This window comes from Hemiscyllium ocellatum, chromosome 1, assembly GCF_020745735.1.
Source record: "Hemiscyllium ocellatum isolate sHemOce1 chromosome 1, sHemOce1.pat.X.cur, whole genome shotgun sequence".
Taxonomy (NCBI): Eukaryota; Metazoa; Chordata; class Chondrichthyes; order Orectolobiformes; family Hemiscylliidae; genus Hemiscyllium; species Hemiscyllium ocellatum.
Window position 1 is genome coordinate 145,523,250 of NC_083401.1, and position 25,830 is coordinate 145,549,079.

Here is a 25,830-nt window from a genome sequence, read left to right on the forward strand (position 1 = left end):
TACAGAGGAGGATGTGCTGGATGTCTTGAAACATATAAAAGTGGATAAATTCCCAGGACCTGATCAGGTGTACCCTAGAACTCTGTGGGAAGCCAGAGAAGCGATTGCTGGGCCTCTTACTGAGATATTTGTATCATCGATAGTCACAGGTGAGGTGCCGGAAGATTGGAGGTTGGCAAACGTGGTGCCACTGTTTAAGAAGGGCAGTAAAGACAAGCCAGGAAACTATAGACTGGTGAGCCTGACCTCAGTGGTGGGCAAGTTGTTGGAGGGAATTCTGAGGGACAGGATGTACATGTACGTGGAAAGTCAAGGACTGATTAGGGATAGTCAACATGGCCTTGTGCATGGGAAATCATGTCTCACAAACTTGATTGAGTTTTTTGAGGAAGGAACAAAGAGGATCGATGAGCGCAGAGCGGTAGATGTGGTCTATATGGACTTCAATAAGGCGTATGACAAGGTTCTTCATCAGGAGACTGATTAGCAAGGTTAGATCTCATGGAATACATGGAGAACTAGTCATTTGGATACAGAACAGTCTCAAAGGAAGAAGACAGAGGGTGGTGGTGGAGGGAGTTTTTCAGACTGGAGGCCTGTGACCAGTGGAGTGCCACAAGGATCGTTGCTGGCTCCTCTACTTTTTGTCATTTACATAAATGATTTGGATGCGAGCATAAGAGGTACAGTTAGTACTAAAATTGGAGGTGTAGTGGCCAGCGAAGAGGGTTACCTCAGATTACAACAGGATCTGGACCAGATGGGCCAATGGGCTGAGAAGTGGCAGATGGAGTTTAATTCAGATAAATGTGAGGTGCTGTATTTTGGGAAAGCAAATCTTAGCAGGACTTATACATGTAATGGTAAGGTCCTAGGGAGTGTTGCTGAACAAAGAGAGCTTGGAGTGCAGGTTCATAGCTCCTTGAAAGTCGAATCGCAGGCAGATAGGATAGTGAAGAAGGCATTTGGTATGCTTTCCTTTATTGGTCAGAGTATTAAGTACAGGAGTTGGGAGGTCATGTTGTGGCTATACAGGACATTGGAATATTGCAATTCTGACCTCCCTTCTGTTGGAGGGATGGTGTGAAATGTGAAAGGGTTCAGAAAAAATTTACAAGGATGGCGCCAGGGTTGGAGGATTTGAGCTATAGGGAGAGGCTGAACAGGCTGGGGCTGTTTTCCCTGGAGCACGGAGGCTGAGGGGTGACCTAATAGAGGTTTACAAAATTATGAGTGGCATGGATAGGGTAAATAGGCAAAGTCTTTTCCCTGGAGTGGGGTTGTCCAGAACTAGAGGGCATAGGTTTAGGGTAAGTGGGGCAACTTTTTCACCCAGAGAGTAGTATGTGTGTGGAATGGGCTGCCAGAGGAAGTGGTGGAGGCTGGTACAATTGCAACATTTAAGAGGCATTTGGATGGGTATATAAGAAGGGTTTGGAGGGGTATAGGCCGAGTACTGGCAGGTGGGACTAGATTGGGTTGGGATATCTGGTCGGCATGGATAGGTTGGACCTAAGGGTCTTGTTTCCATGCTGTACATCTCTATGACTTTATGACTCTATGATAATAAGTTGAAATGATCTGGACATCTTTGAAGATCATTTTTCCCTGAGGAGTTGGTATGACTTTTGTGTTCTCTATTTCATTTGGATCAGGATGTATTGGAGTAAATAGAATTGAAAAAGTTCATCTGTGACACATTGGTATGACATTTCTAACTGTTGCATATCAGTCTTTCATTTCATGCCTTTTGTAACAATAATTGCAGAATTTGGATATGTACTTGCCTTGTCCTTCCTATCACAGCTTTGTCACTAATTACACAAATACATCCTCATACAATGGATGAACTACAGTTATTAGGAGCTTGATTGAATTCCTGGCTAATGAATAACCTAAATGAGAGCCAATGAAAATAGAACTGTCTGACCAGATGCACTGACCAGTAACTATGCATGGCATCAAGTTTCAAGAATTTTGAATTTAATTCTGAGAATAGGTGTTTTGTAAAGACATCATTTCAAAGCATGTTTAGGTGTCATGGATCAAGGCATACTCTCAAAGATTCATCTTTCTACATGACACCAGTCTGTGTGTTTTGGTACTCTTTGAATGATTCCATCTTGTGCAATCTTGTCAAGTTCGATCGTCAATTTGTCTTTGAAGTGAATATTGTACTTACAGAGTAAGATGTGTTTGCAATTTCTTCCAAATACAACCTTGCAGTTCCTTTGACACTGCTCATTTTGATGAAAAATTCTGGATAGTTAAATGGTAAGCCATGAATTGAAGTTTCTGAGACAAGGTTTCTGAGCTTGATATCACACGGATTCCAATGAATGGGACCAGTGATAAAAACATGCTTTCCTCAGTCCTCATCTAACCACAGTTGATTACCTGGCTTGATAGTGTTTTTCATTCACTCAGGGTATGGCGTTCCCTGCTGAAACCAGCAGAGTGTCTTATTACAGGTTACCATTATACTTGAAATACAATTCTACTTTTTTGGATGCTGCTTCAGAGTGTTCAAGCATTCAAAAAGAAGCAGCAAAATAGCATCAAAGGAGGAACAAGGCAAATTCATGACTCTTTACCAAAATTATGTAGCATTTAGAATGTAATAAATGAATTAGTGGCACAAATAGAGGTTAATAGGTATGATTTTATGGCTATTATGTCGATGTGGTCACAAGGAGATCAAACGAGGAATTAAGTATGTGGCTTTCACAAGGACTGACTGAAAGAGGAGGGTTAAAAACAGAATTGCTAGAAAAGCTCATAAGGTCTGGCAGCATTTATGGGGAGAAAACAGAACTGAGGAAAGCTCACTCAACGTTTACTCTGGTTTCTCTCCACAGTCTAACTATGTCTATGATGGAGAACATCAGCAGCATCCTGGTAGATTTATTGTACTTGAACTCCAGCACCATTGATCCAGCACTTGGAATTTGTGAACCATTGTACGCTATTTATGCTTTGTTTTGTCATTCATCAGTTTTGGCATAGTTTCTCATATCTGTGGCTTCATGTTATTTTACAATTCACAGGGGTAGCACATTGACATTTAGCCCTCTGATGCTCCTGAACAATAACAAATAGTCTGCTTATAGGTTCTGTTGAGGATCTCTCCTCAGTGAAGCGTGTTCATATGTCCATTTCCTCTGGCTTGGGGATGAAGAAAAATCTAGGAGAAAGCGAGGACTGCAGATGCTGGAGATCAGAGCTGAAAATGTATTGCTGGAAAAGCGCAACAGGTCAGGCAGCATCCAAGGAGCAGGAGAATCGACGTTTCGGGCATGAGCCCTTCTTCAGGAATGAGGAGAGTGTGCCAAGCAGGTTAAGATAAAAGGTAGGGAGGAGGGACTTGGGGGAGGGGCGTTGGAAATGCAATAGGTGGAAGGAAGTTAAGGTGAGGGTGATAGGCAGCTTGTCTTGGTGTTGCTCCAGTTATTCCTTGTCAAAGGTGCAAGGTAGATATGTTTGTAATCTGCGGTAAAGAGTGGGAACAGGGAAGTATGGTTGCATGATAAAGTGCAAGATTGCGGAAGCATCTTCTAATAAGTTGGTGATCACCTGTGTTGGAGCAAATCTTTCCAGAGATAAGATTGGGAGACAGCAGAGCTTGAGGCACATGGCAATTTTATTCATGTATTCCACCGGTACAATACAAGATGAGGCCAAAGACTTCTCCCAAATCTAACCTTGACGCAAGAGTTCAACTACCTTCTTAATCTGCAGCACAGTTGGAAGAAAAGTCAATGGCACTCTAATTTCAACTTCAAGTAAAACATCTTTTATACATATTTTGTATACATGGCGGCACATACTCCCTCCCCATGTATACTGTTTATTAATTAGTGCTGGGTTGTTCAACTATGATTGGGTTCCCAGTACATCATTCAATTATTAATCTTATTGCTATGATCAGAATGAGCTCACTTTAGTGTGTGGGAAGCTGAACTTTCCATGGTTGCTTGTGACCTCATCTCTCAATTATGGCGTCTGCATCTGCTATTTTATACAGGACTGTAACAGAGTCTTCTTTAAGATTTCTTACCATTCCAACTCTCATAGCTTTTGCCTTAATAAGAGATAGAGAGGCCCCTCTCTGTTAGTTTTAAAACTTTTTCTGAGTATTTAAGTGATTAATAAACATCTTTCTGAATCTGTATCTATGATTATCATGAAGAATTTTAGTTGAACCCTATTTGTAATATTACAACTTTTTTTTAGAAAAAAGACTTAAAAGAAATAACTGATTGGTATGAAATGTTCTTATCTGTTCATTCGATCTTACTATAATAAACATTCGGCTATTGTTTTAAGTGCTGAGCCCTTCCCACAGTCTCTTGTTCCTATTAAACGTGTACTGCAAAGCTTGTTGGGGCTGTCATTGGTCATTTTGTTGTACTGTCATGGGGCAGCTCTAACAACCTGTCAGTCCGTGAATACTCTGACTGAGGAAGCATGCCGTAAGTAACAACCATGGCTGGAACTCTTCAGTTTCATTGATCAACAGGTTCTCAGACTGTCAATTTCAGTGCAAAAGTGTACCCCACAGTATATGTGTTTTAGCAACTCAATTTTCCTCACACCTTGGGAAGTAAATCTAGTTCCTTTTAAATTTAGAATGTTTGTTTCAAATGATTAAAGTAGGACTTAACTGCCTATCTGAGCATTTAAATGCTTTATTTCACAGTTCACCTCTGAATATACTCATTGAAAATAGGAAGTGGGTGTGGTGATCTCAGAATTCTGACCTAATGTCATTTTCAGAGGATTTAACATCCCACCATCACCTGAAACTACATCCCTTCCCCATAAAAATTACAACTACTACCATGTCTCAGTAATTGTCGCCAGATTTATTTGAGCCCAATAGAGCAAACGTTTTTTCACCAGTATGGGCTCCTGTGATCCATGAATTGTGCACCTTCCTCCTGTCCCACTCATTCAGTCACATACTCAAACCATTAATCTATGTTTCCCTATGCCAAATTGTACTTGGTTCAGATGATTATTCAGAAATTAATATATATACTATAACTGCAGTGGTGTAGAATATTCTGAATACACTAAAATATATCCATTAGGGAAAAATTGTTAGTCAAGATTTGTACCTGCTGACTGTGAGTCTGATTCTGCTGTCAGTTGGTGGAATGGATGCACTATTTTGACATCGGCTGGAGGTAAAACGGATGGTTTTAGGCTGATGGTCACAATATCTTTTCCAGTGTATTTGTTCACTCGACGAATAGTGCCGGTTTTCCAATCTGCATAGTATATGTTCTCAGCAAAGACGGATATTCCAAATGGCTGGTGACTGTTCAGATAGAAATAGAGACAGCTAATAAACAACAAATATTATGCTTTACTTTTCTTCTGAGATGTCACAAAGTGCCAATTCATTCTCATAAAAAAGATCAAATTCACACCTCCTCATTCATAAAATGCATTTTATTCCAAAAGATACAATTGTCTCCTTTAAAGATTATTAATCACTGTGATTCCTATGTTTTATAAAAGGAGTTTAAGAAATATTACATGTTAATATCCAGGTTGGAAGAATAATGGGATTTTTAGTCAAATACATAAATGACTATAGAGGGAGGTCAATCTTGATCTTATAGAATTCTTGGAAGGTGTAACAGAAGAGGTTGATAAAGGACAATGTAATTGACGTAATTGGCTTGATATTTCCACAGGTTTTTGTGACTTGATGTTGTGACAAGGCTAACCCAAATGCCAGTGATGAAACCATAAGATCAAAGAGATGGATACCTAACTGACCACTTTCCCATTGGCTGCCTCCCCTCTTGCTCTCTATTAATGATGTGGGTGCAATCCCAAAACTTTAGGGCCCAATGATTAGACATTTATCTATGGATCCTTAGCACCCCTACTGAGAGAGGTAGGCACTACTGAGGAAGATCAGGGACGTTGATCCTCGATAGATCTTAGTGATTTTATTGGCTGAAGGAATCTAATCAGACACTTGTCAGCAACACTGGAAAATATTTAGCAGTGATGTGTTGTTCGATATATCTTACTCAATATCTTTACAACTGCAATTTGAAAATTTGTAGACAAAATTAAATTGGGGATGCAATGAATACAGAGGAGGACAGAGATAAAAGACAGGGCAACATTCATAAACTTACAGAATGATATTCAATTGGCGTACAGCATTGATATACAGAGGGATCTTGAGGTTCAAGTCTATAGCTCCCTGAAAGTAGCCACACAAGTAAATAGGATGGTAAAGGAAGCACATTGAATGTTTGCCTTTATTGTTCGGGGAATTGAGTACAAGAGTCAATGTTGCAGTTTTATAAGACTTTGATTAGACCACACTCAATGTATTGCATTCAATTCTGATTGTCACAATACAGGAAGGATGTGGAGGCTTTGGAGAGCGTGCAGAAGAGGTTTACCACGATGCTGTCTGGATTAGAGGGTATGAACTATAAGGAGAGACTAGAATAACTCAAATTATTTTCTCTGAATTGGTGGAGGCTGAAGGGAATCTTGGTCGAAGTCTATGATATTATGAGATGCATAGATAGGGTTGAGTCAGAATCTTTTTTCCCAGAGTCAAAATCTCTAAAGCTAAGAAGCATGCATTTAAGGTGAGAGCAGGAAAGATCAATGGAGATGTATGGGGCAGGTTTTTTACACATAGAGTGGTAGGAGTTTGGAACACGTCGCCAGAGCTGGTAGTAAATGCAAATATGATAGGAATGTTTAAGACACTGTTGAAAAAGCACATGAGTATGTAAGGAATAGATCAAGGACAGGCTGGGGGATTAATTTAATTTGGCATCATGTTTGATACAACATTGTGGACAGAAGGGCCTGTTCCTGTGCTGTACAATTCTATGTTCCATGTAATAATCAAATGAATTGTAATATAGACAATGGTCTCAAAATACATATGATAGAAAGAAACAGAGATCTGTGCAAATAATTACCTAAGTGGGATAAGGGAACAATAGGGATCTAGAAATATAGATATATAAATCACTAAAAGGAGCATTACAGGTCAGTAAAGCCAAAAAAGCCAATGGAACACTAAGGTTCACATTTAATAGAGTAGAAATGCAAAATTAAGAATGCAACTCAAGAACCAGTGATACTGTTTTAAAGCGATTTGCAAACATAACAAAGATAACATGAAAAAAACCCTTCTCACACAATGACTAGATTGGGTACGGAATGGACTGCCTGGGTGTGTGGTGGAGGCAAGTTCAGTTGATGTGTTTAAGAGATTATTAGATCATTATTTGAAGAGAAGCAATATGAAAAGGCAAAGGAATGGTACTAAGTCATGATGTTCATTGTAAAGCCAATGCAGATACTCAAATGACATCCTTTCTTACTCCCTTAGATAGCAATATATTTTTACATTTTGCAAGCTATTGTAATGGCCCATATAAAATAATCAAAATATCATGCTATATTTGCAGCAAAACAGAGCTGTTCTCTCTGGTGTCCTGGATTATAGTCATCCCTCAATCAATATTTGTAAAACAAATGAGCTGGTCATTGCCATATAACTGTTTACAGGGTTGTGCTATTTACAAATTGGCTACCGTGGTTTATAACTCATTCAAAGCTAGATACATCCAGCAATGCAGCCAATCCTCAATGTTTCACTCGAGTGTACATTTGAGCACACAGTATTTTCAACTGATACAAATTGGTATTTATATATGAATCATGTGATTGATGTTAATTTTAGGAATGTAATATTCTAGAGGAGAGATAAACTATCATAGCAATAACATCTTGTTTCTGGGAATATGAAATACAAAATCTCTTCTCTGATGAAATTTGATGAGTTGAATTGGAATTTATGAGAGACGCTTATATGAAATGGCTGGTCAGTCGTGAAAATAATTGGAGAGAAGGAAAATATAAACTTAATTAATAATGAAGAAGAATTGACAAGCCCAAATGGTTAACACAATATAGGTGACAGATATGATATAAACTACAAGCACAAGAGATTATTTTAAAGTGCCAGTGTATGGATTCACAACTAAAGTTTAGGAATTTGAACTGTACATATAGTCATGTTGATCTATCTAGATACGTATAGATTTGTAAAAGAAGTCATAACTACCTGTAATTGTCACAATTTCAGAATTTTTGGGTAATTTTAACTATACCATGAGTCTTTCCTTTACATCTGTTGTTAAAACAGCAGATGCAGACACTAGCACAGCAGTATTTCCTTAGAATTTGCTGCAAGTTCACAGGAAATAATTTCAATCTATGTAGTTTGACAATAATGATTTGTGTGATGCTGTTAGATAAGCAATGCATTACTTTCTAATCTTAATGAACCATTTTGAATAAATGAGTGGGTGGCACGGTGGCACAGTGGCTCGCACTGCTGCCTCACAGTGCCAGAGACCTGGGTTCAATTCCCGCCTCAGGCAATTGTCTGTGTGGAGTTTGTACATTCTCCCTGTGTCTGCATGTTTCCTCCGGGTACTCCAGTTTCCTCCCACAGTCCAAAAACATGCAGGTTAAGTGAATTGGCCATGCTAAATTGCACGTAGTATTAGGTGAAGGCGTAAATGTAGGGGGATGGGTCTAGGTGGGTTGCTCTTCAGAGGGTCGGTGTGGACTTGTTGGGCCAAAGGCCTGTTTCCACACTGTAAATAATCCAATTTAATTCATTAATTAATACAGTAATTCATTAATTAGTAATGAAAATGTAGGCAACATAATTTCACATTAAAGAGTATGATGAAGAAACTATTTAGTGAAATGCACATAACTAAAATTCATTTGACTATATGCAAGGATTTGTTGATTTTGAATTTTTCACATTGCCACTTACTGCATTGATTGCTTTATGATGTAAGCTGAGTCACCATTGTAATCACATGAGCCAAAGCTGCTCGACATGTTCCCAACATCACTTTGAACCCAGAAGAGTCGCTTGTCAATAAGATCCAGAGATAAACTCTTCACTTTGTTCATGGTCTTGAAAATGGTGACAACTCCAGTAGCGTTTAGTGTTGCACGATGAACACTTGGAACAGAGCCTTCTGTAGCCCAAAACATATACCTTGGAACAAGATTACATAGTTTGGATCAATTATCACAATAATGTTGTTTTCTCTGGGGATTGAATATATGCAAGGTTAGCTGCAAAAATAGTATGCAATATAATAGAGTAAAAACTTGGTGTTGGCAAAGAATCATGGACGACAGAACACAAAGTTACAGTGAATAATATACAATGAAGCTTGGCTATAAACTGAGACCATCCATGCAATAACTCAATAGAAGTTTTGGTTTTCACACCAGAAATGAATTGTGGATTCTGCACAATTGATCACAGGTTCAAGGTGCAGGTGCAGGGGCAGAAGTTTAAAAGAGATATGCGAGGCACGTTTTTCACACAAAAAGTGGTGAGTGCCTGGAATGCGCTTCCAGAGGAGGTGGTGGAAGTGGACACAATTAGAAGCATTCAAGAAGTACCTGGATGAATAGATGAATAGGAAGGGAATAGAGGAATACAAATTGAAGCCCATTTTAGTATGGAAGAGCATAATATGTTGATGTAGGCTTGGAGGACTGAATTTGGACAAGATAAAGAGGGATAAAATTTCTGAAGCTAATGTACTTTTGCTTTAATAGCCTGCCTGACAGATAGGCAAGTAGCTAACATAATTCCATTATTCATAAAAGGACGGAAACAGAAAGCAGGAAGCTATACACCAGTTAGCTTAACATCATGTCACAGGAAGAACATTAGCAACTATTGTTAAAGATGTCACAATAGACAACTTAGACAAATTCAAGACAATCCAGCAGAATCAACATGGTTTTGTGAAAGGAAAATCATCTATAATCAATTTATTAAAGATGTTTGAAGAAGTTACATGAACTGTGGATTAGAGGGAATGAACGGTATTCTGTACTGATATTTTCAGAAGGTATTTGATAAAATGTCACATCAAGGATTATTGAGGAAAATAAAAGCCTATGTCATGAGATTAACATATTGACTTGAATAACAGATTAGCTAGGGAACAGGAAATAGAGAGAAGGCATAAATTGGTAACGTCTGGTTGGCAAGAAGTAATGAATGGTGTGCTACCAGTGCTGGAGCCTCAACCCTTTATAACTTATACACATGACTTGGTTATACAAATCAAAGGTATGGTTATTCAAATTGCTTATGACACAAAGATAGGCAGGAACATAAGTTATGAAGAGGAGATAAGGATGCAACAAAAGAATACTGATACGTTAGGTGAGTGTGCAAATATATGGCAAATGGAGTATAATATGGGAAAATGTGGAATTGTTCACTTTGGTAGGAAGAACAAAAAAAAGTGTTATCTAAATGATGAGAGATTGCGGAACTCTGACACAAAGAGGGATCTGATTGGTATGCAGCTACAGCGCATGATTATAAAGCAAATAGCATGTTATTATTTATCGTGAGGGGTATTGAACACAAAAATATGAAGGTGATGTTTCAGTTCTAATGTGTACTGGTGACACCACATCTGGAGCAATGTGTACTGTATGGCTCTCCCTTTGTAGGAATGGGAGGTAGTTCAGAAACTTTACTTGACTAATAACGGGAATAGGTGTTGTCTTATGAGGAGATGATAGACAGGCTGAGCTTGTACCTGTTGGAGTTTAGAAAGGTTAAAAATGATGTGACTGATACATACAAAACCCTGACAGTTCATGACAGGGTGGATGATTTGTCTGGTATATCAAATATAGAACTGGTGTCATTGTTTGAAATTTAATATAATCAGGGGATTATAAGCCAATTGGAACTCACTTCCTCAAAAACAGTGGAGACAGAATCTGTGAATGGTTTTAAGGAAGGAGCAGACAGATTCTTGATCAGCAAAGGAGTCAAAGGTTATTGGGAGATGGGCAAGCATATGGAGTTGAAGTTAAAATCAGATCAGCCATGACATTATAGACTGGTGATGCATGCTCGAAAGGCCAAGACACCTATTGCCTTTTCTTAATTCATTGATTGATGGGGGTGTCACTGGCTGGCCAGATTTATTGCCCAACCCCTGCTTGGACTTGAGAAAATGATGGTGAGCTGTCTTCTTCAACTACTGCAATTTATTTGATTTAGGTATACCCACAATGCCATTGGGCAGGGATTTCAAAGATTTTGACTCAGTAATACTAAAGGAATAAGGATATATTTTCAGGTTAGAATGGTGAGTGGCTTGGAATGAAACTTGAAGGTGGTGGTATTCTCTGTATCTGCTGTCCCTGCCTTTCTGAATGATAGTGGTTATTTGTTTAGAAGGTGCTGTCTAAGGAGCCTTGATGAATGTCTGTAGTGCATTTTATAAGTATTACACACTGCTGCTACTGATCATTGATGGTGGAGGGGGTGGATCTTTGTAGATGTGGTGCCATTCAGGTGGGCTGCTTGTCCTGGATCGTGCAATACCTCTTACATGCTGTTGGAGCTGAACTCATCCAGGCAAGTGGGGAGTATTCCACCGCACCCCGACTTAAGCCTTATAGATGGCTTTGGGGAGTCGGGAGATAAGTTACTGACTACAGGATTCTGAGAATCTGACCAGTTCTTGCAACCAAATGGTTCATTCTGGTCAATAATAATGCTGAAGAGGAAGTCAGTTAGATGAGGGGACTGGACTGCAAGTTTATGATACAGTGATGCCAACAGTAAGGTTCAATTTCCTGACTAGTTGAGGTCACCATAAAGGCCACACTTCTGAGGCCTCGTCACCCTCAGGATGAACCAAAACCAGTTGATTTTCTTTATGAGCAGCCCTATGGTTCTCAGGGACTATGGTGAATTTATTTACTAGGAGGGGCATGATGGTGATGATGTCATTGAATGTCAAAGGACCATTTATTGGATTCTGTCTTCTTTGTCTGGCACCTGTATGGTAGCACTTGTCAGCCAAGACTGGATATTGTCCATGTCATACTGCATTCGAACATGCACCACTTCAGTATTGAGGAGTCGCGAATGTTCCTGAACATTGTGCAATCATTGGTGAACTTCTGCACTTCTGACTTTGGAATGGAAAGAAGGTTTCATAGAATCCCTACAATGTGGAAACGTGCCATTTGGCTCATCGAGTCCACACAGACCATCTGAAGAGCATCCCACCTCTACCCCTGCATTACCTATGGCCAACTCACCCACCCTGCACTCTATGATCAATTTAGTATGGCCAATCGACCTAAGCTGCACATCTTTGGAATGTGGGAGGAAACTGGAGCACCTGGAGGAAACCCATACAGACATGGGGAGAATGTGCAAATTCCACACAGACAGTGACCTGAGGCTAGAATCAACCTGGGTCTCTGGAGCTGTGAGGTAGCAGTGGTAACCATTGTGCCACCAACATCATTGTTGAAGCAACTGACGTTGGTTGGGTCAAAGCCTCTACCCTGAGGAATTCCTTAAAGATAGCCTGGAACTGAGAAGGCAGAACTCTATCAACCATGCCTGGTCTGATTCCAGCCAGTGGAGAAGTTTGCCCCTGATTCCCATTGACTCTTATTTATCTAGAGCCCCTTGATGTCATTGTGGGGTCAGAAGATGAAATGTTCACTGAAGACTGCACAATGTTCAGCACCATTCCCAACTTCTCAGATACTGGAGCTGTCCATAGTCAAATGCAGCAAGAACAGGACAATATCCAGACTTGGGCTGACAAGTGGCAAGTAACATGTATATCAGATATGTCAGGAAATGGCCATCTCCAATAAGAGACAAACTAAACATCACCCTTCAATTACATCATCATCTCTGAATCTCCCCTATCAGCAGCCCAGAGGTTACCAATTAGACTAGCCACATAAATACATTAGCTACAAGAGCAGGTCATAACCAAAGAAAACTGCAGTGAATAAAAAAGAAAAGAAATAGAACTTTTCAGTGCCTGAATGAAGTTATATGGAATAAAAGGACGGCAATGCTTCCTTTTTGTTGTATTGGATAACATTTACATTTCCTTTTGAAATTAGATTGCCAATCACTGACATGGAACTGCCAAAATTCACTTCCATTAGGTTCCTTCTCATTGGCGGATTGTGAGAAAGAGAGAGAATGAGAGGAGGTTTTTACACCAGCACTCTCAGCTGGTTTCAAACCAAACCTCAGGCATTAACATTGAAATATGTTTATGAAAATATGTTAAAAATCACACAACATCAGGTTGTAGAATAAAGGAACAGAATTGAGGAGCTCAATTCTGCTCTACCGTTCAATAACATCTTGGCTGATCTGACTACTCCATATTCCTACATACATCTGATAATCTTTCACCTCTTTTCTTATCAAAGCTAAGATGGTATACTACCCAAAGGTTTCATACATCCCAATATATATAAGATAACCTCAGCTTCACGGGGCTGAATTTAGTAATCTCTGCGTTCGATGTAGCAGGAGATGATTAAAGTGGTTCTGTTTGCCGAGCTGGAAGTTTTTGTTGCAAACGTTTCGTCCCCTGGCTAGGAGACATCATCAGTGCTGTGGAGCCTCCTGCGAAGCACTTCTTTGATGTTTCTTCCAGCATTTATCGTGGTCTGTCCTTGCCGCTTCCGGGTGTCAGTTTCAGCTGTCCGCTGTAGTGATTGGTATATTGGGTCCAGGTCGATGTGTCTGTTGATGGAATTTGTGGATGAATGCCATGCCTCTAGGAATTCCCTGGCTGTTCTCTGTCTGGCTTGCCCTATGATAGTAGTGTTTTCCCAGTCGAATTCATGTTGCTTGTTGTCTGAGTGTGTGGCTACTAGGGATAGCTGGTCGTGTCGTTTCGTGGCTAGTTGGTGTTCATGTATGCGGATTGTTAGCTGTCTTCCTGTTTGTCCTATATAGTGTTTTGTGCAGTCCTTGCATGGTATTTTATAAACTACATTAGTTTTGCTCATGTTGGGTATTGGCTCCTTTGTTCTAGTAAGTTGTTGTCTGAGCGTGGCTGTTGGTTTGTGTGCCGTTATGAGTCCTAGGGGTCGCAGTAGTCTGGCTGTCAGTTCTGAAACGCTCCTGATGTATGGTAGTGTGGCTAGTCCTTTTGGTTGTGGCACGTCCTCGTTCCGTGGTCTATCTCTTAGGCATCTGTTGATAAAGTTGCGCGGGTATCCGTTTTTGGCGAATACCTTGTATAGGTGTTCCTCTTCCTCTTTTCGCAGTTCTGGTGTACTGCAGTGTGTTGTAGCTCTTTTGAATAGTGTCCTGATGCAGCTTCGTTTGTTTGTGTTGGGGTGGTTACTTTCATAGTTTAGGACTTGGTCTGTGTGTGTTGTTTTCCTGTGTACCCTTGTGGTGAATTCTCCGTTCGGTGTTCTCTGTACTATCACGTCTAGGAGTGGGAGTTGGCTATCCTTTTCTACTTCTCTCGTGAATTGGATGCCTGTGAGTGTGGCGTTGATGATCCGGTGTGTTTTTTCTATTTCCGTGTTTTTGATGATTACGAAAGTGTCATCGACATATCTGACCCAGAGTTTGGGTTGAATTTGTGGTAGGGCTGTTTGTTCTAACCTTTACATAACTGCCTCTGCTATGAGTCCTGAGATTGGTGATCCCATGGGTGTTCCGTTGATTTGTTCGTATATCTGATTGTTGAATGTAAAGTGTGTAGTGAGGCATAGGTCCAGTAGTTTAAGTATGCCGTCTTTGTTGATAGGTTCCGCCTCCTGTTTTCTGTTATGTATGTCCAGTAGGTTGGCTATTGTTTCTCTGGCTAGGGTTTTGTCAATCGAAGTGAACAGTGCCGTCACGTCGAATGAGATCATGGTTTCTTCTTTGTCTATGTGTGTATTCCTGATGGCGTCCAAGAATTCCTGTGTTGATTGTATGGAGCGTTTGGATCCGCTGACCAGGTGTTTCAGTTTCTGTTGTAGTTCTTTGGCCAGTTTGTATGCTGGTGACCCTGGTAGTGATACTATGGGTCTGAGTGGGATGTCTGGTTTGTGTACTTTGGGTAGTCCATAGAATCTGGGGGTGTTGTTGCTTTCCGGTTTCATTCTTCATAGGTCCGCTTTGGTTATCTGTCCGTTTTTTTGTAGATTCCTTAGAGTGTTATTTATTCTATTGGTGAGTTGTGGTGTGGGGTCCGAATCCTTCATTTGGTAGGTGTTGGTGTCTGCTAGTAGGTGTTGTGCTTTTTTGATGTAGTCTGATTTATCTAGGATGACAGTCATTCTGCCTTTATCTGCTGGTAGTATGATTATGTTCTTATCATTTCTTAGTGCTTTCAGTGCTTCCCTCTCCTTGGTGTTGAGGTTATGTGTTTGTCTTTTTCTTATCATCATAGGTACGACCGTTTGTCTCACTGTTTGTTGTGTCTCTTCAGTCAGTCCATTGTTCCTGAGTGTGCATTCCAGTGCTGCTAGGAAGTCTGCTGTCTTGGCGTCCCTGTGGTTGTAGTTGAGTCCCTTGGTCAGTATAGTTCTTTCCATGTCTGTGAGCTGTCTGTGGGAGAGGTTTTTAACCCAGGTGTGTGTTGTAGTGTCCTCTTTTTTGTGTGTTAGTTTGGCCAGTTTTTCTTTTAGTGCCGTTTTTTTGCGATGTGTTGTCCTGTTCTGTCCTATAGTGACAGCCTGTTCTATGGTCCGGGTCCATTCATGATTAGCGGTCTTTGAAATTAACGACTTTTGGCGCGCAATTTCTTGTTTGTATTTGTGCAGTCGGTTGTGAGCGTCTGTGATCATTACCTGGATCATCCTGAGTCCGTTCTGCTTGGCTGTTTCCCTGGCTTGTGGATTATTGACTGGTGGTCTGTACCTGACACATTGTGGAAGGATTTGATTTTTTTCGGCATTCGTGTAGAAACCGGAGTTGTTCCTATGTTGCGCTTAGGCGGTTAGCGCAGGATTCCCATTTCCTGGCTTGTCCCAGCGTCTCTCGCCCGTAAGTGTTCAAAGTTTGTGCGAAGATTTGTAGCTCGGGTGCTTGTTGTAGTGGTTCTGTTCGCCGAGCTGGAAGTTTTTGTTGCAAACGTTTCGTCCCCTGGCTAGGAGACATCATCAGTGCTGTGGAGCCTCCTGCGAAGCGTTTCTTTGATGTTTCTTCCGGCATCTATAGTGGTCTGTCCTTGCCGCTTCCGGGTGTCAGTTTCAGCTGTCCGCTGTAGTGATTGGTATATTGGGTCCAGGTCGATGTGTCTGTTGATGGAATTTGTGGATGAATGCCATGCCTCTAGGAATTCCCTGGCTGTTCTCTGTCTGGCTTCTCTGTCTAATGTAGTTTATAAAATACCATGCAAGGACTGCACAAAACACTATATAGGACAAACAGGAAGACAGCTAACAATCCGCATACATGAACACCAACTAGCCACGAAACGACACGACCAGCTATCCCTAGTAGCCACACACTCAGACAACAAGCAACATGAATTCGACTGGGAAAACACTACTATCATAGGGCAAGCCAGACAGAGAACAGCCAGGGAATTCCTAGAGGCATGGCATTCATCCACAAATTCCATCAACAGACACATCGACCTGGACCCAATATACCAATCACTACAGCGGACAGCTGAAACTGACACCCGGAAGCGGCAAGGACAGACCACGATAAATGCCGGAAGAAACATCAAAGAAGTGCTTCGCAGGAGGCTCCACAGCACTGATGATGTCTCCTAGCCAGGGGACGAAACGTTTGCAACAAAAACTTCCAGCTCGGCGAACAGAACCACTACAACAAGCACCCGAGCTACAAATCTTCGCACAAACTTTGAGGAGATGATTAAATTCACCCTCACTCAACAAACCCATATAGCCTCGGAATAGTTGACCAGTGGACTTCTACGATTCACACAAGCCTCAACACAGATGTCCTGCATGCCAGAGACCATTCACATTCTGGGAGACTCTTCAGCCTGGGAGATTATCACTGAGGACACTGGCAGTGAAGACATGGATATCTGTAATGCTGAGTAGGTAAGTGGATTTTCTACAGGGATTCAGCATGCGGGTAATGGTGAGAGGGAAAAGTCCCATTCAATATTGTCTCACAGTCTCACCGGGAGAGATTCACAAAATGTGTGTTCTCTTATCTCTTAAATGTATTTCAAACCTTTTCTGGAAATGCTTCCTTCTAACAGGACGAATGATCTAAATGATGCTTCCTGCAACAGAGCTTCATCTGATTTTCTGTGCATTACATATTTGGAAATTCTGGATAACAGAAAAGTCTAACCAGAGGCCTACCCATTTTTTGGATCAACTGCTACAGCAGTGGGAAAGGTAAGTTCTTCTAGCAGTTTCTTGGAATTCTTCCCATTTAAGTTTGACATTTCAATGGTTCCTTTCCTTTGATTGGTCCAAATGATGGTGTCGTGCAACCAATCCACAACAAATCCCGAAAGACCTTTCCCGACAGCTCGAACATTCTGTGATGCAAAAAAAAGGCTCATTATCCTTTGATGATTTCTTAGAAAATAAAGTAAAACAAGTTGTATGAAAGGAATGCATCTTTTTTGGATTAAAAGCCAAGTAATATATTATTAACCAATTGTTTCTTACATTGGGAAACTACCTTCAGTGGAGACTTGGGCATTAATTCAGCATTAGCATCAATCTGGAACATAGAACATAGAACATAGAATAATACAGCACAGAACAGACCCTTCGGCCCACCATGTTGTGCCGAACATTTGTCCTAACTTAAGCACCTATCCAGAAAGTCTCTGACTGTCCACTCTATCTATTCCCCTGATCATCTTATAAACCTCCATCAAGTCACCCCTCATCCTTCGCCGTTCCAATAAGAAAAGGCCTAGCACTCTCAACCTATCCTCGTACGACCTATTCTCCATTCCAGGCAACATCCTGGTAAATCTCCTCTGCACCCTCGCCAAAGCTTCCACATCTTTCCTAAAATGAGGCGACCAGAACTGCACACAGTACTCTAAATGTGGCCTTACCAAGGTCCGGTAGAGCTGCAACATCACCTCACGACTCTTGAATTCAATCCCCTGCTAATGAACGCTAATACACCATAGGCCTTCTTACAAGCTCTATCCACCTGAGTGGCAACTTTCAAAGAGCTATGAACATAGACTCCAAGATTCCTCTGCTCCTCCGCCTTACTAAGAACCCTACCATTAACCCTGTATTCCGCATTCTTATTTGTCCTTCCAAAATGAACAACCTCACACTTGACAGGGTTGAATTCCATCTGCCACTCCTCAGCTCAGCTCTGCATCATATCTAAGTCCCTTTGCAGCTGACAACAGCCCTCCTCATTATCCACAACTCTACCTATCTACATATCGTCTACAAATTTACTGACCCACCCTTCGACTCCCTCTTCCAAGTCATTAATAAAAATTACAAACAGCAGAGGACCCAGAACTGATCCCTGCGAAACTCCACTTGTAATCGGGCTCCAGACTGAATATTTACCATCTACCACCACTCTCCGACTTCGACCGGTTAGCCAGTTCTCTATCCAACTGGCCAAATTTCTGACTATCCCATGCCTCCTGACTTTCCACATAAGCCTACCATGGGAACCTTATCAAATGCCTTACTAAAATCCATGTACACTACATCCACTGCTCTATCCTCATCCACATGCTTGTTCACCTCCTCAAAGAATTCAATAAGACTTGTAAGGCAAGACCTACCCCTCACAAATCTGTGCTGACTGTCCCTAATCAAGCAGTGTCTTTCCAGATACTCATAAATCCTATCTCTCAGTACTCTTTCCATTACTTTGCCTACCACTGAAGTAAGACTAACTGGCCTGTAATTCCCGGGATTATCCCTATTCCCGTTTATGAACAGGGGCACAACATTCACCACTCTCCAGTCCCCTGGCAACACCCCTGTTGAAAAGATCATTGCCAACGGCACTGCAGTTTCCTCTCTTGCTTCCCACATAATCCTAGGATATATCCCATCAGGCCCAGGGGACTTGTCTATCCTCAAGTTTTTCAAAATGCCCAACACATCTTCCTTCCTAACAAGTATCTCTCTAGCTTACCAATCCGTTTCATACTTGCCTCTTCAACAATACGGTCCCTTTCATTTGTAAATACTGAAGAAAAGTACTCATTCAAGACCTCTCCTATCTCTTCTGACTCAATACACATTCTCCCACTACTGTCCTCGATCGGACCTACCCTCATTCTCATCATTCTCATGTTTCTCACATACGCATAAAAGGCCTTGGGGTTATCCTTGATCCTACCCGCCAAAGATTTTTCATGCCCTCTCTTAGCTCTCCTAATCCCTTTCTTCAGCTCCCTCCTGGCTATCCTGTATCCCTCCAATGCTCTGTCTGAACCTTGTTTCCTCAACCTTATGTAAGCATCCTTCTTCCTCTTTACCAGACATTCAACCTCCCTCGTCAACCAAGGTTCCCTCACACGACCATCTCTTTCCTGCTTGACAGGTACATACATATCAAGGACAGGTCGTATCTGTTCCTTGAAAACGTTCCACATTTCAATGACATCCTTCCCTGACAGCCTCTGCTCCCAACTTATTCTCCTCAGATCCTGTCTTGCAGCATCGTATTTACAAAGTTACATTAAATATCACATATGTACAGCAAAATGATTTTTGCTATAAAATTGCAATTGACTGCATTCCTGTTGGTGTGACCTGCGCTATGATGGTATTTTAGGAAATATATTCGAATTTTGTTGAACTTTCTTGTTTGCTGTAAGGACAGGGTAGACCTAGTGGGAATAAAATCACCTTCAGTAAAAAGAACAAAACAGATCAGACCAATCTCAACTTGCATTCATCTCTTTTATACCAAGTGATGATCCCTTAGAATTCATTTCTTACTTTCACTGATGATAAAAATTAACCCATAGTCTCTTTTTAAAATGGATTTTTCTCAATTTTGTGGAATAATATAATAATAGATTTAATCTCCCTGTGTGGTGACTTGAATACTTGGAGCATATATCAGAAATTCAAACAAATGTGTCCCACATTTTTCATCTGTATCAACAGACAGTTAAAAACACGTACCTTATCTATAGCATAAACTGCTAAAATTATCCATCTAGGAACAACATGGGTATATTCAAAATCTGAATCTCAAACTCTTAACTATTGTACCTTCAGTAGGAAGAATCTACACAGTATTAGTTTCTCTTTTTTTTGGTTCTGTTTCTTTCTATTATTTTCTATAGCTCAGCTCAATTTTTTTTAATTTAAAACTTGCAATTTTACTTCTTTATCACCCCTCCTGACAATGTATATAAACTATGACATAACCTAATTGACAAACATATGCCTTAGGATCACCTAAGACCAGATGCAGGTTGTAAGTATAATTCAGTATCTTCTCAGACAGTTAGAAACAGTTAAAGAGGTATCATTGATTCATATGCAATGGGCAAAAAATATTCTTTTTTTAAAGTGCATAAGCCTTTTTACCTGTGATGATGGCAGTAATGTTAGGAGAGTGGGAGGGGTAATATATGAGAAAAAAAAAGCATAAATTTCGAAATGACAAACCAAAAACAATTAAAGCTGAAATTTGAGTAAAGTTGAGTGGAGTGGACTACACAAAGTGGAATCTTTGGACAAAATGTCGGATCAATATCAAATTTTGAAGACATGTTTGATTACTTATGATATGTTGCTGAATGTGGAAAATGTGAAGACAATTGCCTACTTAAGTAGTAAGTGCATCATTCCCACAACACAGCATGGTGCTTCCCCAACAGAAGGTAACTGACATCCTTAAAGCTTGACAAAATATTTGCAGAACTCAGGATTTGCCAACCTAACTAAAGGCCCCTCCCACCCTAGTTATAATGTCTTCTAACCTCTTCCATCAGGCAGAAGATATAAAATCTTAAACACTCGTACCAACAGGCTAAATAATAGCTTATTTCCCACTTTTATTAGACTTCTGTATGGACCTCTCAAATTTCAAATTTAATGTTGATCTTGCTCCTTGCGCACCTTCCCTGCAGCCGCGATATTGTATTCCTTGCTCTGTTCTATTACTCCTATGTACTTTGCACAGCATGATCTTTCTGTACTGCACACAAAACAAAACTTTTCACTAAATGTAGGTATTTGAAACAAAAATAAATCAAATCAAAAGGATACATAAACTGGCCAAATGAAGCTACATTAGTGTGGTACCTATCAGATAGTTGACCAAAAAGAGTGAGTTTTGAAAGCCTGCTTATCAACCTGGTTCACACTTATTGTTGTACTAGTATATGTACAGCTGTTTTGTCACCTACTATACATAATCATATTCTAGTAGACCAGATATTCAATCTGGTATTAAGAATTGTAAATCTTGCCACACTCACATGAGTGCACACATCAAAATGCACCAAATAATTCTGAATTGTTAGCCAGTGTAGGTATTAGACCAAGCAATCATCAGTAAGCCACCCAGGAGGAAATACAGTAATATGTGAACACACTGGATGGTCATATTGTGTTATGTGATAGCAAAAGAAGTGAAAGTGCTGTCTATACTGACTAACACCTCATGCACCTGCATTTTCATGTGTAAGAAGCATATCAATTGATATGACAGAGCCAGTTGTTACAAGCAGTCTGTTGGTGAGGTTCCCCCAGTTGTCTCCAGATTGGATACTTCAAACCATTCAACTCTCAGGTAAGGAGGGGTGAACCAGCTCCCTTTCGAAATTCAGCACCCCCCTCAGTTGTGTGCAATCAAGTTAATTATAAAAAGGATCCTTTCCCCTTATGTCCATCTTTCCACCAGACCCAAATGAACTTGTGTTTTAAAAGGAGTCAAACAGGTTTTATTGAATTAAGGAAAAGACTCTATTCTTAACTATGAACTGCAAGAAGAAATGTCAATGCAACACAGATTTGAAACAAAAATAATGAGTGCAATTCTGGTCTCCTTCCTATCGGAAAGATATTGTGAAACTTGAAAGGTTTCAGAAAAGATTTACAAGGGGGTTGCCAGGTTTGGAGGATATGAGCCATGGGAAGAGGCTTAACAGGCTGTGGCTGTTTTCCCTGGAGCATCGGAGGCTGAGGGGTGACCTTACAGAGGTTTACAAAATTATGAGCAGCATGGATAGGATAAATAGACAAAATCTTTTTCCCTGGGGTGGGTAAGTCTAGAACTAGAGGGCGTGGGTTTAGGGTGAGAGGGGAAAGATATAAAAGGGACCTAAGGGGCAACTTTTTCACACAGAGAGTGGTACATGTATGGAATGAGCTGCCAGAGGAAGTGGTGGAGGCTGGTACAATTGCAACATTTAAGAGACATTTGGATGGGTATATGAATAGAATGGGTTTGGAGGGATATGGGCTGGGTGCTGGCAGGTGGGACTAGATTGGGTTGGGATATCTAGTCGGAATGGACGGATTGGACCGAAGAGTCTGTTTCCATGCTGTACATCTCTATGATTCTATGACTTTAAGTGCACCCAAAAAGGAAAAATGTAAAAACAAGAAGAAATATACCAATCAGTCTCAGCATTGTTTGTGAAGATAGTTGAACATTACAGCCATTACAGTGGATGTCACTAGTCCCCTTAATGTCGGTAGTTCATAGAATCATGTTGCAATTGTACCAACCTCCACCACTTCCTCTGGCAACTCATTCCATACATGTACTACTCTCTGCGTGAAAAAGTTGCCCCTTAGATCTCTTTTTTTTAGTTTTCATCTCTCACCCTAAACCTATGCCCGATCCCAGGGAAAAGACTTTGCCTATTTACATTATTCATGTCCCTCATAATTTTCTAAACCTCTATAAGGTCACCCCTCAGCCTCTGACGCTCCAGGGAAAACAGCCCCAGCCTATTCAGCCTCTCCTTATAGCTCAAATCCTCCAACCCTGGCAACATCCTTGTAAATCTTTTCTGAATCCTTTCAAGTTTCACAACATCTTTCTGATAGGAAGGAGACCAGAATTGCATGCAATATTCCAACAGTAGCACAACCAATGTCCTGTTCAGCCGCAATGTGACCTCCCAACTCCTGTATTCAATACTTTGACCGATAAAGGAAAGCATACCACTATCCTATCTATCCTATCACTATCCTATTTACCTACGACTCCACTTTAAAGGAGCTATGAACCTGCACTCCAAGGTCTCCTTGTTCAGCAACACCACCAAGGACCTCACCATTAAGTGTATAAGTCCTGCTAAGATTTGCTTTCCTAAAATGCAGCACCTCGCATTTATCTGAATTAAACTCCATCTGCCACTGCTGATTAGATTAGATTAGATTAGACTTACAGTGTGGAAACAGGCCCTTCGGCCCAACAAGTCCACACCGACCCACCGAAGCGAAACCCACCCATACCCCTACATTTACCCCTTACCTAACACTACGGGCAATTTAGCATGGCCAATTCACCTGACCCGCACATCTTTGGACTGTGGGAGGAAACCGGAGCACCCGGAGGAAACCCACGCAGACACGGGGAGAACGTGCAAACTCCACACAGTCAGTCACCTGAGTCGGGAATTGAACCCGGGTCTCAGGTGCTGTGAGGCAGCAGTGCTAACCACTGTGCCACCGTGCCGCCCACTTCCCAGCCCATTTGCCCATCTGGTCCAGATCCTGTTGTAATCTGAGGTAACCCTCTTCGCTGTTCACTACACCTCCAATTTTGATGTCATCTGCAAACTTACTAACTGTACCTCTTATTCTCACATCCAAAACATTTATATAAATGACAAAAAGTAGAGGACCCAGCACCAATCTTTGTGGCACTCCACTGGTCACAGGCCTCCAGTCTGAAAAACAACCCTCCACCACCACCCACTGTCTTCTTCCTTTGTGCCAGTTCTGTATCCAAATGGGGAACCTTGTCGAACGCCTTACTGAAGTCCATGTAGATCACATCTAGTGCTCTGCCCTCATCAATCCTCTTTGTTACTTCCTCAAAAAACTCAATCACGTTTGTGAGACATGATTTCCCACACACAAAGCCATGTTGACTATCCCTAATCAGTCCTTGACTTTCCAAATACATGTGCATCCTGTCCCTCAGGATTCCCTCCAACAATTTGCCCACCACTGATGTCAGGCTCACTGGGCTATAGTTCCCTGGCTTGTCCTTACCACCCTTCTTAAACAGTAGCACCACATCTGCGGCACCTCACCTGTGACTATCAGTGATACAAATATCTCAGCGAGAGGCCCAGCAATCACTTCTCCAGCTTCCCACAGAATTCTAGGGTACACCTGACCAGGTCCTGGGATTTATCCACCTTTACCCATTTCAAGACATTCACCACATCCTCCTGTGTAATATGGAAATTTTGCAAGATGTCACCATCTATTTCCCTACAGTCTATATCTTCCATATCTTTTTCCACAGTAAATACTGATGCAAAATATTCATTTTGTATCTCTCTCATTTTCTGCAGCTCCACACAAAGGCCGCCTTGCTGAACTTTGAGAGGCCCCATTCTCTCCTTAATTACCCTTTTGTCCTTAATGTATTTGTAAAATCTCTTTGGATTCTCCTGGATTCTATTTGCCAAAGCTACCTCATGTCCCCGTTTTACCCTCCTGATTTCTCTCTTAAGTATACTCCTACTTCCTTTATACTCTTCTAAGGATTCACTCTTATCCTGTCCATACCTTACATATGCTTCCTTCTTTTTATTAATCAAACCCTCAATTTCTTTAGTTATCCAGCATTCCCTGTACCTACCAGCCTTTCCTTTCACCCTGACAGGAATATACTTTCTCTGGATTCTTGTTATCTCATTTCTGAAGGCTTCCCATTTTCCAGCCATCCCTTTACAGTCAAATATCTGCCCCCAATCAGCTTTTGAAAGTTCTTGCCTAATACCATCAAAATTGGCCTTCCTCCAATTTAGAATTCAACTTTTAGATCTGGTCTATCCTTTTCCTTCATTATTTTAAATCTAATAGAATTATGGTCGCTGGCCCCAAAGTGCTCACACATTGGCAACTTAGTCACCCGCCCTGCCTTATTTCCCAAGAGTAGGTCATGTTTTGCACCTTCTCTGGTAGGTACATCTACACACTGAATCAGAAAATTGTCTTGTACACACTTAACAAATTCCTCTTCATCTAAACCCTTAACACTATGGCAGTCCTAGTCTATGTTTGGAAAGTTAAAATCCCCTATCATAACCACCCTATTATTCTTACAGATAGCTGAGATCTCCTAACAAGTTGGTTTCTCAATTTGCCTCTGACTACTAGGGGCTCTATAATAGAATCCCAATAAGGTCCAAATAATACCTTGTGCCTGCCTGCCCTGACTGTTTATATCTAGCCCACCTTGCTAGTTTAAATCCTTCTGAGCAGCTCTAGCAAATTTTCCTGTCAGTATATTAGTCCCTTTCCAATTTAGGTGCAATCCTTCCTTCTTGTACAGGTCACTTCTATCCCAAAAGGGATTCCAATGATCCAAAAATGTATACCCTTCTCCCATACACCAGCTCCTCAGCTATGCATTCATCTGCTTTATCCTCCTATTCCTGCCCTCACTAGCTCGTAGCACCGGGAGTTATCCAGATATTACTACTCTCGAGGATATCCTTTTTAAATTTCTGCCTAATTCTCTGTAATCTCCCTTCAGAATCTCAACCTTTTCCCTTCCAATGTCATTGATTCCAATGTGGGCAATGACCTCTTGCTGGCCCCTCTCCCTCGTGAGAACATTCTGCACCCTCTCTGAGACATCCCTGATCCTGGCACCAGGGAAGCAACATACCATTCTGCTTTTTCTCTGCTGGCCACAGAAACGTCTATCTGTACCTTGGACTAGAGAATCGCCTAACACAATTGATTTCTTGGAACCCGACATACTCCTCATTGCATTAGAGCCAGTCTCAATATTTGGCTGTTTGGCATGAAATT

At 41.0% G+C, this 25,830-nt stretch overlaps 1 protein-coding gene across 2 annotated transcripts in view; it reads right to left on the bottom strand.

Moving 5' to 3' along the window:
• The window catches only part of egf (epidermal growth factor), a 152,799-nt gene that overhangs the window by 91,639 nt on the left and 35,330 nt on the right, over positions 1-25,830 (bottom strand). For both annotated transcript variants that reach the window (XM_060826670.1, XM_060826662.1), the window contains exons 3-5: positions 17,209-17,390; positions 8,852-9,082; positions 5,121-5,323 (exon numbers count right to left, since the gene is read on the bottom strand). In XM_060826670.1, the coding sequence (XP_060682653.1) occupies positions 5,121-5,323; positions 8,852-9,082; positions 17,209-17,390 (616 nt within the window). The remainder of the gene's footprint in view (positions 1-5,120; positions 5,324-8,851; positions 9,083-17,208; positions 17,391-25,830) is intronic.